General features: G+C 33.7%; 2 protein-coding genes across 2 annotated transcripts in view; one reads left to right on the forward strand and one right to left on the reverse strand.

The window, feature by feature from the left end:
* LOC138703784 (uncharacterized) overlaps positions 1 to 15679 on the reverse strand; it is a 109831-nt gene that overhangs the window by 93637 nt on the left and 515 nt on the right. The gene's annotated exons all lie outside the window — the stretch shown is intronic.
* The window catches only part of MsrA (methionine sulphoxide reductase A), a 63573-nt gene continuing 59729 nt past the window's right edge, over positions 11836 to 15679 (forward strand). Inside the window, exon 1 of the mRNA XM_069831963.1 lies at positions 11836 to 11889. Coding sequence (XP_069688064.1) covers positions 11851 to 11889 — 39 coding nt within the window. The 5' untranslated portion in view covers positions 11836 to 11850. The remainder of the gene's footprint in view (positions 11890 to 15679) is intronic.

Raw genomic sequence — 15679 nt, forward strand, 5'->3', positions numbered from 1 at the left:
AACATGAGTTACTAGTACGAAGGATGAAACTGGCAATTGGAATTAGATGCAATAGTCTATAGTGCGATAATATGCACAAAAGAACTGAACGGCGACCATTTTCAAAAATGTGTTTAAATATCCATATTATGATTATTTTTCAATTTAACTTCTTTCCCTATATTGCTGTAGACAGTATAATACACACTGCATAATGAATACGTTCGCATGGATAGCTCAGTTCGTGAGTAAAAACACTCATTGTTAATACTGTACTGTATTTCGATTAAACAAAAACCTAATGAACATTATCGAATCCAAAATCGCGATATTTCCTAGTTTACGTAAATGGATGAACTACTTTTCTTCCATCCTATACCTAGTAGAGTGATTTGTTTGTGTTTTACGCCAGTATCATCGAACTACAGTCGTGGGAGGGGATAGCAAACTGTGTTTCCGGTTCTCTAAAGGTATAGCCAGGTTAATATTAAAAATGTTAGTAAAAATAAAATGATGTCCCTGTACCTAATAAATGCAATTTTTCTGAGTTTTCTCAATTTTTTTTCTTTGCATTTCTTTTTCCTCCTTCAGAATAACGCTGCTTTCTTCGGGATGACGCGTCACAATAGTTGACAATCGGTACCAGTGTTGCCAGCAGTTGTTCGTATAATCACGCTAGATGACTTTCGAAAACCCGCGATTTTCTAGCAAACATCTCTAGATTTTAATGTATACTTATTATTCAATAATAATAATAATAATAATAATAATAATAATAATAATAATTTTAATAATAATAATAATAATAATAATAATAATAATAATGGTCAAGATAGAGCATCCACCCACCAATGTAACGAATAATGCACACTTTTTTCATGCCAATGTGGCGCTATAAAGCAATTTTGAACACTTTTATCACAGACACAACATATTTAAATTCTTATTGCACTATATATGTTACCGTGAAAACCAAAAATCCGACAAAACCTGTTTCAACTAGCAAAAAGCAATTTTGAAATATAGATAGATATACTGTTTTCGCTGTAAGAAAAATCTTGATGTAAACATAGCACGTTGCTGTCATACCCGTGATTGGCTCCCAGTCGAAACACTCACATGACGCAGGAAAATATAGTTCGTATTTGGAAACCACAATCTTGTATTATTTGAAAATAAAATATTGAATTATAGTTAAATACGATGAAACATTTGACTTTATTCATATGTAAAACGCTATGTAAAAGAATAGTAATATACGTTACAAGAGCGGTATGTTGACGAAACGTAGTTGAGCTTTTTTAATTTCCGAGAACATGAAAACAAACATACCGCTCGTGTATCGTACATTATTTTGTGCGAAGATCGTTTATTACATACCTGAAAGACGAATTTCTAATTAGTTGCAATGAAATATCCATGTTGGTTTCTGTTTAATGACGGCAACTTCGGAACACCAAAATATCTATCTTCAACATTGTTGCTGTAAAATTTTTTCTGTGTTTACTACACTCCAGCAGGCCGTGATATACGTCTGTCTTTTCCCCCCCCCCCCGTCTATAAATGCGAACTTAAAACAAACGGTAAGGTTATGTAATGATTTATTTTTCATTTTAATATTTTAACAATATTACTTATATAACATATTGCAGTAATAACATCGGCATCTGGAATCTCGTTGATTTTTTCACGGCTTCCTTAATGTTACTTGTATCAGGAATGCAATAAGTTTCGTGGAGTAGTAGACTTTACTTAATTTTTGCAAATATTTAAAAACAATAATTAACATTGCAATTTAGGTGTAATTGCAGTGGTAAGTTTTCAATTTATAATTATTACTATGTTAAACGTCTCTAAAAATAATATGTTAAAAGCCTAAAGCAGTAAAATGAATGTCGCGCTTAAGCGGTAAGAAGAGGTAAATTGTTATGTGTGTTAGGTTGGGAATACTGAATGTGATATTTCACACTTACCGCGTATTGGTTCTGTGCGGAAAACAAGCAAATACGCACGATCTCGCACAAAAGCTATTTTTATATTTTGTTATGTACTATGAACGCGGATGAATACCAACAGTAATACCGAGGTAGTCTGTTCTTGTAACAAGCTGGCGTCACTTGAGCTCGTAGTTGTTCACGTAAGCACGTGGTACTGAAGCATGGCTTTTGCATCCTCAACTGTCCATTGTGAAGACATAAGGCTTAAAATAATTTAATTACAGTAATTATAAAATAAATATTTCCTAAGCAAACGAATGCATAGAAGTGAGGTTAGGTCTACTTGACGAGTAACGGGAAATGTTTAACATGAAACAGAATGTACAACAATAGGCGGGAACACGTACTGAGAATCTATGGCGCCAAACAGCGGCCAATGAAGCCTCACTTCAGTCACGTGCTATTGTTTACATTAGGATTTTTCTTACAGCGAAAAGATTATAGAAAGCGAATTTTCGTAAGATCTAGAATCAATGACAGGTTAGGTTTGGTTTGTATAGGTTTTCTTTTAGGCTTTTACCAAACAAAAACCTAAACAAACCAAACCTAACCTGACATTGATTTTAGATTATACGAAAACTCACTTTCTACCTATCTTTATTTGCTTAAACTAGTTTTTACTAGCTGAAACTGGTTTTGACGGATTTCGGTTTTTAACGGTAAGATATATTCTATAATATGGAATTATCACTAGGCCTACATTAACACATCCATTATTTCACAAAACACACACTGAACGAATTAAACGTAATTATGAAAGCCGCTTATAATGCTAATATGAATTTCATATCAGAAATTTTAAGGATTAAAAACCGTTAGTATTCCCGCTAAGCGGGATAATATAATTTTACCCGAGAGATGTTTATCCAAACAAGCTAGATTTAGCGGGAAAACCGCTGAATTGGCAACACTGATCGGTACGCGTATTTTACGAGTTAGTAAGTCGCGACCTTCTAGTGCCGAGGTCAAGAAGATATGGGAGCTCTCCCTTTGTGACTCCTATGCTCTTCATGGGGCGTACATAGACCTTTACCTCAAGTTTAAAAACCTCCTGATCCTAAAAAATTGGAGACCTTTTTGACATTAATGTGACGTCAGCTTTCAACTTGATAAAGTAGTGGCACTTTGACATATCCAATTAACATGTTTAATTTGGAGACGTTCTAGTGTCAAAACAGTCGATTCGAACCTTGGCCAAAGGTTCCTAATAAACAATGAGATAAATGCTGTTTGGAAGATAAAAGAAGACTGGGTCATCCAGGCACAAACAACGTTTTTGGCCTTCCAGTCCCAGAAGTGAAAGTGGTTGGAGCGTTTACGCAACACACAGATGCTGGCAGCCGTAATAATACGCCATCGCACGCCAAATGAATATCATCAATTTGTCACTATGAACGTACACTGCAGTTGAATAACTTCGAGCTGATAATATCTCTCAACGCATGGTTTTCACTGGCTCGAAAAAGCTGAACCAGTATAGTAGTCACGCACTTGGGTAGAGAATTGTTGTTACTAGGTGCGGCTGAAGGTATTTCAAGGTCTCTCGGACCAGAGAATATTCAAACCACGTCAACAGTACACGTTTATAAATGTGTTACGTGTTAGTAAGTCAGTTGCAAGAGTAGAACTATATGTATAATAATAATAATAATAATAATAATAATAATAATAATAATAATAATAATAGTAGTAGTAGTAGTAGCCCGGATGTTTAGGCATTTATTTTGGTTAAATAGGCATTCATATATGTACTAAAAACAGTAAAAATAGGCAGTGAAATAGACATTTGTTATTCATGGAAACAGACAAATAATAGACAAATACTTGATAAACTATCCCATGCAGCCGTGGCGAGAACGTGACTCGCGAGTCATTGTGACTCGCAGTGATAGCTGTGCATTTCGCTTACTTCTAACCTCCGCCAACCCCCACCCTCTCACTCACTGGAGTCAAACTCCGTTCCATTTGTATTTGTCTCTGACCTGCGAGTGGCATATGTCTCTCTCGAAACCATGTACGAAAGTTCCAAGTAGGATGGGAGGACGCATTTTTTTGCTGTCAATATGATGGGAATATTAAATGTATGATTTGTTCACAAGTATTACGAGGAAAACGGTTGTATAACATAAAACGGCATTATACTACATGTTACTGTTGAAACATTAAAAGTTTAAGTGTTATTGTTGTTGCTATCATCATCATCATCATCTCTGTACGTTAACCCTTTTTCAGCAGACGTACGAATAATGCGGTTAGCTCTTCAATTTGAACTCACTGATTTACTATGTGATGTCAAATGAAAGCTAGATGTAAGGACTTGACAAATGTTGAACTTTCAAATCTTTGCCAAAAAATAAATATCCGAAGCTTCGTTCTTTCGCTTGCTCTGTTGAAGCCATGTTCGCTACAACTTACGTTTGTGAAAAATTATTTTCAACAATGAAAATAGTAAAAATCAAATTTAGATCACGACTGACAGACAAATACCTTCGTGATCAACTACGACTGGCAGTAAGTGACATAATTCCTGATTTTGAAACTCTGTCGCAGAGACATTCTGAAGACAGTTAATTTTAGATTGTGATATTGTTCATTTATTGTTCATTTCTTTCTTCGTTACACGTACTAAACATAGTTTGTAGCCTTTTACTGTATAAAATTATATTTAAGTGCTTGACGCAAGGAAAATGAAAATCCGTTAATAAGTCAGACAGTTGCTTCACTTCCCCTTCGGGTGTCCGCCTTCCTCCATAGGTGCTATGCAGGTTGCAGGTTACACAGTGGCTCTGCGCACGATTACATTTTCGCCACCGCTGCCATACGGTACTCACTTTCCTTGGTTACATGTCACAACAAGATGCTTTTTTAAGTTGTCAACTGTCAGAGAGAACGTTTTTCATGGTAGAAAAAGATCTTTGTACTTTTACTGAAGCGTTTGGAGCAAACTCAAAACAACTTATTTCAGAAGGACTGTCTTTACTTTCTTTCACAGATCGGGAAAAACCGACTGTGTATTGTCTCAAAAAGAGGGGTGTGAGGAGGGATTAGAGACTTCAAAGTACGCGTGACTTGTGCGTGTAAGCGACAACAGTAACGGGACCTGGAGACTTGTTTTTAATACTTCCCTCATCCCCTTTCTTTCGCTGGTAAACCCCGAAGTGACCTGAGCACTGAGGGTTATACTGTTCAAACATCTTTGTTAAGTCACATAAAAGATGAAATCGGTAGGGGAGAAAAGTTTACGACTTCTTGGAAACATATGTATTGCTGGAGAATAAGATTCTCAGGAAATATTTGTGTGAGGTGAATATATATTTTTGATTTGTATATCCGTTACTATTTTTTATATAATTTATGTGCGGTTTATTTTAAATGCATTAAAAATATAGAAAATGTACAATAACGACGTAAGAAGGCTAAAAAAGGCATTTAACCTTAAAATAGGCAACGGGAGCTAAAATAGGCAAAAAAAGACAAAATAAAAATTGGGCCTATTGTCCCCAAATGTGTGGAAATATGTTTATCTCTAATAGGTCTTTCATACATACACTCAGTTTGAAAAAGGCATTTTTGCCTAACACCCGGGCTCTAATAATAATAATAATAATAATAATAATAATAATAATAATAATAATAATAATAATTTTACAATTCTTCTTCGGTTATGATTTGCCACCGTATCTCTGTATTTGGACTCCCCATAACCTTGAAATTACAATTTCAATTACAACTTTCATCGATATGTGCTGTCTGCTGAATTTTTCCTTTACTAACAACATTACTACTAATATTGACTATCTACACCCTTACCTTGAAACTTTCACATATCTCCATTGATCGCCTCAATACCTCTCTTGTCTATTTACGTTGAAGTACTTTCTCCCTTCCTATCGTTTAAAATTTCCATGGTTTCACACTATCCTTACAAACACTTCCTATATTAGTAACCTTTCACTTCCATCTCCACTTTATAATCACTTCCAATTCCCCCTGTCACCTTCCTTATCGTCTATTAAGGGAGTAATAGCAGGTCTATTACAGATACAGAATGATTATTGAACTCCATTCTGAATAAATCTAAACCATGTCCTTGATATGTACCAAATCTTCTTTCTATGAGTTGTAATAGTTCGGTACGTACGAAATTTAGCTATTTCGACAAGAACGTACGAAATGAGTAGGTGTATCTATTCGCTTTCCAGCACGCTCTTTCATTTCCTGATCAGAATTTCCATTTTCTCTTTCAGTCCCGTTTGAAAGTCGTGACAATTTAGTTCACTGAGACGACAGATACGAACTAAACCGCAGAAGACTCGACCTCCGAGGGCCTGAGGGGCAAGGAGATGTTCATCTTAAAAATTCCTTATCTCTAAGGGTCGATTTCTAAAACACGGACGAAATCGTGGTTCCAAACCTCGGCTTTTAAACCGCGATCCAGGTCTGAATCCTTATGCGATTTCTAAAACGAAGAAATCGAGGTTCGTGGGTTTTATATATGGCAACGCAGCTTAGAATCGATTTTTATTCTTCTAAACAGTCGATATTAGAAAGAAATGAACATCGGGATTCATATTTTTTATTGAATTGCATAAGTCACATTCTTTTGTTTTCAGCTAAGGCATTGTTAGGCCTATATTTACTAATTTACAGAATATATGTGCGTTTAAGATACTAGCATTACTTAATATTTAATAAGGAACGGATGTTTAGGTACCAGAAAGATGTAGATCAAATCATTAGCACAAGTCGAGCGTTTATGTTGTAGTTTATCATTTGTTCATAACTACTACCAACATTAACTACCTGAAAACCGGTTCCAAGGAATTAATAACCTAAATATAAACTGGATTAAAATTTCAATTGAAACTAAAATGTAGTATAGTTCTATTTTCACATATAATTGGCCCCAGTAGCATAAAACTTAAAATAAGAAGACAAAATCATATTTGCTTCACATTCTTGTAGGTCCACATCATTTTCTAGTATTAAATAAAATGTTCAAAACCACTGCTACTAATGTTACTTTGTGAGAGATCATGCGTATTTGCTTGTTTTCCGCACAGAACCAATACGCTGTAAGTGTGAAATACCACATTCAGTATTCCCAACGTAACACACATAACAATTTCCCTCTTCTTACCGCTTAAGCGCGACATTCATTTTACTGCTTTAGGCTTTTAACATATTATTTTTAGAGACGTTTAACATAGTAATAATTATAAATTGGAAACTTACCACTGCAATTTCACCTAAATTGCAATGTTAATTATTGTTTTTAAATATTTGCAAAAATTAAGTAAACTCTACAACACCACAAATAGTTACTGCATTTGTAATGCAAGTAACATTAAGGAAGCCGTGAAAAAATCAACGAGATTCCAGATGCCGATGTTATTACTGCAATATGTTATATAAATAATATTGTTAAAATATTAAAATGAAAAATAAATCATTACATAACCTTACCGTTTGTTTTAAGTTCGCATTTATAGACTGGGGGAAAAAAAAAGACAGACGTATATCACGGCCTGCTGGAGTATAGTAAACACAGAAAACATTTTTAGCAACACTGTTGAAGAAAGATATTTTGATTTTCCGAAGTTGCTGTCATTAAACAGAAACCAACATGGAAATTGCATTGCAACTAATTAGAAATTTGTCTTTCAGATATGTAATAAACGATCTTCGCACAAAATAATGTACGATACACTAGCGGTATGTTTGTTTTCATGTTCTCGGAAATTAAAAAAGCCCAACTACGTTTCGCTTTTTCAATCTTTTCCTCGAACATGAAAACGTCAACATACCGCTCTTGTAACGTATATTACTATTTTATTTTGTATTTGTTGAATTACCGGTTGTTCTGTATGGTTGTGAAACTTGGACTCTCACTTTGAGAGAAGAACAGAGGTTAAGGATGTTTGAGAATAAGGTGCTTAGAATTGGGGCTAAGAGGGATGAAGTTACAGGAGAATGGAGAAAGTTACACAACGCAGAACTGCACGCATTGTATTCTTCACTCTGATATAATTATGAATATTGTCCACACCTGTGGCGTAATAGTTAGCGCGCCTGGCCGCGAAACCAGGTGACCAGGTTTCGATTCCCGGTCGGGGCAAGTTGCCTGGTTGAGGTTTTTCCGATGTTTTCCCTCAATTCAATATGAACAAATGCTGGGTAACTATCGGTGCTGGACCCCGGACTCATTTCACCGGCATTATCACCTTCATCTCATTCAGACGTTAAATAACCTAAGATGTTGATAAAGCGTCGTAAAATAACCTAATAAAAATTATGAACATTAAATCCAGACGTTTGAGATGGGCAGGGCATGTAGCACGTATGGGCGAATCCAGAAATGCATACAGAGTGTTAGTTGGGAGGCCGGAAAAAGACTTTTGGGTAGGCCGAGACGTAGATGGGAGGATAATATTAAAATGGATTTGAGGCAGGTGGGATATGATTGTAGAGACTGGATTAACCTTGCTCAGGATAGGGACCGATGGCGGGCTTATGTGAGGGCGGCAATGAACCTCCGAGTTAAAATCCATAAGTAATTATTTGAACTAAATTAACAATTTTTAATCAATATCTTTTATTTTATCTTATTCGGTAGCCCAACAATTTATTAAAAAAATTGGAATTTCTGTCTTGGGCTAGATCATAATATATACCTAGATTTCTCGGTCTTATAGGCTTTGACGGTAACAACTTTTGTCAGGTTTACTATGCTGCCATCTAGTTGTTACATAAGGAGTCACGTCATAACTCCATTTGAATTGTATTAGCGACTGTACTGCCATCTCGTGTTCGTTTACGGCGGACGGGTGGCGATCCTGGCGGTTGTTCTCTTCAAATAGTGACATATTATCTATGGAACTTGCTGATGTATCAAGTAGGGTTGTTGATTGATGTAGTGGGAATAACCTTATGATTAATTCTAACAAAACTGTTAAATTAAACTTTGGTATTAATCGTCTTACTACTGTTAGGTTTCTGGCCATCTTTCTTGAGCCTAGAATGGGATGGAAAACTCATGTTGACTATGTTGCTAAGAAAATAAGTAAAGGCCTATATATGTTAAGGTTGTTAAGGAATAATTTACCTAACAAGGTATTGTTTACAATATTTCATAGCCATATACAAAGTCATTTAAATTATGGTATTATTCTTTGGGGTCACCGTACTTCTGCTCAAGCTCTTTTCATATTACAAAAGAAAGCTTTAAGATTAATTTATGGAGTACCAAATACGACTCATTGTAAACCTCTTTTTATAAGGTCATAAATCTTGACATTGCCGTCTATGTATATATTGGCCTGTCTTCTTTACATTCGGAATAACATTAATAATTACATAGCATGTACCGTCGCGAGGAGTGACTTTGTGCCATGAGGGTGACTTTGAGCCATTCGCGAAAAACGTGTGGAAGTGTTCTTTAAGACCGTGACAAGGTTTTAAAGTCTACTTCCTTACGTTTAGTAGTCTTTAAAACCTTGTGACGGTTTTAAAGACTACTTCCTCACGTTTTTTTTATGAAATGCGCGAATGGCACAAAGTCACCCCGCTCGACGGTACTTCTGTTCATAAATATTCTACAAGAAATAATACAAATTTATATATTGACAAATGTAAATACAGTATTACTCAAAACAGTTTTCTATTCTTTGCTTTTAAATTATTTAATAGTCTACCTGTTGATATAAGGAATCTTCCATTCCGAGTGTTTAGGACACGAATTAGGACTATATTATTGGCAAATCCATTGTATGATGTCGATGCGTTTTTTAATATCCATGTATCTTAATTTGTATCCATTGTATGATATCATGTATTTTAAATTGTATATGACGATGCCATACATGTTCCACATGTTTTTGCAAAATAAACAAAAAAAAAGTACTACCGATTTTAACATAGGGATAAGCAATCTGTTATAAGTTATGTCTGATCTGCGGTCTTGCTCATAAGGAAACTGTTAGTTAGCTCATATCGAAACCTACTTGAAATTTCGCTGACAAGAGTCCACAATCCTATAGAATCCACAGTTTGGAAGATAGACAGATTGGGTTTGCAGTAAAAACCTCACGGGCATTTGGTCCCTGTATAAACATGAGGGGATTTCACATAAGTATAAGGACAGGGGTGAAACATCACTTATGGAGGGGTGTCCTTAAACTTTTGGTAGGGGCTGTACCGCAGTCGTTACGTAGGTGAACGTGACACATCCGAAGGAATTACTGTCCGTTGTTTTTATGCGTAGTAAGATAGGACATTATGCATCATAACTCTGAAAATAAGGATTTGCGGGAAAAGTGATATAGAATATTTTAGTCTTATTTTTACCTCTACATTACACCCACAAAGTTTGTACACCCTGTATATAGGGGAGAAGTGGGTACAGTGAGACAGGGAAAACAGTGAGACAATTTTTATTAGATGATAAATTTTGATGTTGAAATGTTTGTAACAGTGGAGTTGTATGTTGCATGAGTAAAGTAACAATATTTTGATAATCGACTTGATTCTAGTTATAAAGGTGAGTGATGGAAAAATAATTCGTAATTTTTCACTCCAGAAGTAAAATTTTGTCTTGTGTTTAATGAAGGTTATATTGGATATACAAATGAGATATAAATATGAATGTTTTCTTACCTAATACTTATGGTATTTGACGTTATGTTTTGCAAAGTTTCGTCTTTCTTGTTTTAATTTTGAAGTGATGGCGACATTTTTTAACGAACTATGCGTAAAGGGAACAGTGAGACATGCCATTGAAGGGTACACTGAGACGTCTCACTGTTCCCATGTACCAATGATTTGCAAAAACAAACTGTAATTATATCACATTTACCAGTAACTAACATTAAAAATGAAGATACTAGTAACCAATTTAGGAACTGTAGCTTAAAATAATGGATACATTACATTTTAATGGTTTCATAAATAAAAAATTATTCACAAAATTTAAGAAAATGTTAAAAAATAATAAAGAATTACATTAAATTCTTATAATTATAAGCTTTGTTGTCACCAAAAATTCATTTCATTTTTTCGCAAAAGTTTGAAATGTCATGGAAAATTCACTTTTCCAAATGTTCCAGATGTTTCAATGGTTTCGAAGTCAGACATCAAAATTATTCTAAATAAGTCTACAGAACATGGCAAGATAAAGAGACAGCAAGCTTTCTTTTCTTTTGAAATAAATGTAAATCATTTCAATGTCCGTTAATAGACACTGTGGTGTCTCACTGTGCCCTCCTGAATGGGAACAGTGAGACATTTGCATTTTTTTGACAAACACGTATTGTATATTATGTCCTTTATCTATTAACATTTCTGTTTATGTATTATTCTACTCTATGTTTTAATGTATATTTCTATTGCACTTGATTTTAAAAATACTTGAACTTTCACTTGCATGCATATGTCTTAATATTTTGTGTCTCACTGCACCCACTACTCCCCTAAAGGTTTATATGTTGTGTGTAAAACTTAATCTTTCTCTGCACCATGTTTGAGGAAAACAATTTCGAAATCAAGAAAAGCAGTAGCGAATGGAAGCCAATATGGCACTCCGTGGTTTTAAGTACCATATGTTTGGGAGGTACAGAATCTGCAGAAAGATATTGACAACATAGCTGCTAGGTGATAACGAATTTCCTCCGTTAGTAGTCATCTGTTAATTGTTTCCTAGCAACCTTCGCTTTGCATCTCTGCGAACTGTCTTGGTTGAGAAAAACAGTTGCGACTAGCATTCAAGGACAATTTCATATTTCCATCTAGTGCGATACATTGCCTTGACCATCTCTGTTGCAGCATCAGAAGTACAACTGCATCCATCTTTGCAACAGAAGTGTTTACCAGCGTTGAAATGATTCTTTCGATCTCAATGTTCAATGAAAATCTGACGGTAAGGCTTTTCTCCTATTAATTTTCACTCTCATAGCAGAAATTTCAGAGGATGGCGTAAACCACATCGAAACCAGTCAATAAGGTAATTTAGCTCCAACATTATTAGCACAGTGAAGTAGTTATTCAATAACGTTATAAATGTTGAAAGAGTGTATCCAAGAACGAAGAAATTTTGAATCTCTTGGTAAGAACACTGATTAAATGAATGTACAGTCTTAGAAAAAAGTTTTGTTGCACAGACATTTTATAAGTCCCAGAAAGGAGGTAGAGCGCATGATCACAGGACGTCCGACCTGGTTCACAAGAGAAGGACTAGTTGAGGTAATAAAATTAGTTTTGTATCGTTGTATGTCTGATCATGTGCACTGCCCCCTTTCTGGGACTTATAAAATATCTGTGCGACAAAACTCTTGTCTAAGACTGTACATTGAAATTATTAGCAGTAACTATTTCACTCAAGTACACCAATGGAGTATAAGAATCTCTATTTCAACCAGTCAAAGCCATCTATCACTCCAATAATGTCGATTTCGTATTGTCATTTTTTTCTTGCGTCTGATGATTCGCAACTGTTTCCAACAATCAGTGAGTAGTCAACATCAAATTCCTCAGCAGCAACTTTCACTAAATATCACTTCAATAATAATAATAATAATAATAATAATAATAATAATAATAATAATAATAATAATAATAATAATTACTCGCACATTAAATTAAATTTGTATCTTTTAAAATTTCCTTGTGTATATAATCAAAATATAATAGAATATTTCCTTTATTCTGTTGTTTCTGTCATTTATTTGTAGTTAGAGTAGTTAACATTAGATGCCTCTAGTCGTAAATAAGTGCCATTCTCTCTTTATTAGTGCCAGTGAAATATGATACGACATAACTCACTATCTTAATGGTATGATTTATTTATTTATTTATTTATTTATTTATTTATTTAATTTATTTAATTTAATTAATTTAATTTAATTTATTTAATTACATTATTTAATTTATTTAATTTATTTGTTTAATTTATTTTATTTACTTATTTAATTAATTTAATTTATTTATTTACTTTATTTAGTTTATTTACTTTATTTATTTAATTTATTTAATTAATTAATTTTATTTATTTATTTAATCTATTTACTTAATGTATTTAATTTATTTATTTAATTTATTAAATTAATTTATTTATTTAATTTATTAAATTAATTTATTTATTTAATTAATTTAATTTAATTTATTTATTTAATTAATTTAATTTAATTTATTTAAATTTATTTATTTAATTTATTTAAATTATTTAAATTAATTTAATTATTTAATTATATGTAATTATTTAATTATTTATTTATTGTATTATTCGCGAAACAGTCTTGTTAAATGTCATGCGCGGGGTCTTCATTTTTTTCGATAAATTCATGACAGCTTCATAAATTCGGAAGAGACGAAAATAGCTAAATTTAATAACAATGTAAAATAGGCTGTAAGAAATTTTCTTTTAAGTTTAACTCTCAGAACATAAATTTTGAATTCCTTGACAATGATGAGACAATAGCTAAAGAAGCATAGAAATTATGACACAGTGACAAATTTGGAGAGGGAAGCGATGTCTCCTCGAGAATAAAACTTAGTTCATTCAAATAATCGTTTGTTCGGATAATATTAAAATGGATTTGAGGGAGTTGGGATACAATGATAGAGACTGTATTAATCTTGCTCAGGATAGGGACCGATGGCGGGCTTATGTGAGAGCGGCAATGAACCTGTGGGTTCCTTAAAAGCCAGTAAGTAAGTAATCTTTTGTTCTGCTTTACATTTTCAAGGTCTTTCACTGCAAATCCAGCATTCTCCAATCTTCTCTCTTTCGTCCTTCCTCTTTAATCTACACATACGATCCATACAGCTTAATGTTGTCTATCATCTGATATCTTCTTCTGCCCGGAATTTAATTTATAACATTTCAAGTTTTGGACTTTCTTTCCATCCTGGAATTTATATATCATCCCCAGAAGAAATCGCTTCTCAAACACATTCGCTATCTCTGCTATTGAACGTGTAGGTTTAAACGAGATATATTATTATCCTGTAGGCTACACTTTCTGAAGGAAAAGAAATATACAGAATAAAGAATATAATTACAAACAAACAAGAGAAATTAAAAATAAAATAATACAAACAATATAAAAAAGGAGATACAGTAGTATTAACAAAATTTGAGACCGAATGAGCAGCGCTCGTGTTCGGTCGCAGTTCAGATATAACATTAATAGGCCTATAAGAGAATATAAAATAAAATAAAATAGGAAATAGAATTAAAATTACAGTTACAGAAATTATATAATACAATATTAATATAAGAGAGAGCAGCAGGTGATAGGATGAGATGGAGGACAATTATTGGGGCGGTAAAGGCTGGCAAACGGCTATAGCACCACGAGAAGAAGAAGAATCAATATAAGAGAAATATAGAAAATAAAAAAATAATAATAATAAAAATAAATAAGTAAAATAAAATAGGAACTAAAATTTAAATTACAGCGGCAATGGAATTATATAATATAATATTAACACTAGAGAAGAATAATATCGCACGTGAAAAGTAGGACTATATATATATTTCAAAATTATAGAATACAAATATAATATAGGTTGATTAATTCATACACATAGGCTATAAATTTATTTAATCAAATTGAAGATATTAACACGTTTCTAATTTTCTTGTTATATGTTATTGGGTTACATGTTAGAAGTTCTGGGTGTAATTTAGTTAAAGCATTGTACTACCGAGGGCCAAAATTTATGCTATGCTTTAGACCAGCAGATGTGAGACATTTAGGTTCTACTAATGTTGAATTAATATTTCGTCTTGTGTCATAGTTATGTGTCTGTAATACAAACTTATTATGATTTTTATGCATGGTCTGACTCACAGTTATTTTTTAACATCACGCTGTGATTTAGTCATAGCTATATTTTCACTATCACCTTTACTTTTTAACTTCGCTCTAGAGTATGCCATTAGGAAAGTCCAGGATAACAGAGAGGGTTTGGAATTGAACGGGTTACATCAGCTTCTTGTCTATGCGGATGACGTGAATATGTTAGGAGAAAATCCACAAACGATTAGGGAAAACGCGGAAATGCTACTTGAAGCAAGTAAAGAGATAGTGTTGGAAGTAAATCCCGAAAAGACTAAGTATATGATTATGTCTCGTGATCAGAATATTGTAGGAAATGGCAATATAAAAGTTGGAGATTTATACTTCGAAGAGGTGGAAAAATTCAAATATCTTGGAGCAACAGTAACAAATATAAATGACACTCGGGAGGAAATTAAACGCAGAATAAATATGGGAAATGCCTGTTATTATTCGGTTGAGAAGCTTTTGTCACCTAGTCTGCTGTCAAAAAATCTGAAAGTTAGAATTTATAAAACAGTTATATTACCGGTTGTTCTGTATGGTTGTGAAACTTGGACTCTCACTTTGAGAGAGGAACAGAGATTGAGGATTTTTGAGAATAAGGTTCTTAGGAAAATATTTGGGGCTAAAAGGGATGAAGTTACAGGAGAATGGAGACAGTTACACAACGCAGATCTGCATCTGAATAATTAGGAACTTTAAATCCAGACGTTTGCGATGGGCAGGGCATGTAGAACTTATGGGCGAATCCAGAAATGCATATAGAGTGTTAGTTGGGAGGCAGGAGGGTAAAAGACCTTTGGGGAGGCCGAGACGTAGATGGGAAGATAATATTAAAATGGATTTGAGGGAGGTGGGATATGA

This window comes from Periplaneta americana, chromosome 7 (genome assembly GCF_040183065.1).
Source record: "Periplaneta americana isolate PAMFEO1 chromosome 7, P.americana_PAMFEO1_priV1, whole genome shotgun sequence".
Taxonomy (NCBI): Eukaryota; Metazoa; Arthropoda; class Insecta; order Blattodea; family Blattidae; genus Periplaneta; species Periplaneta americana.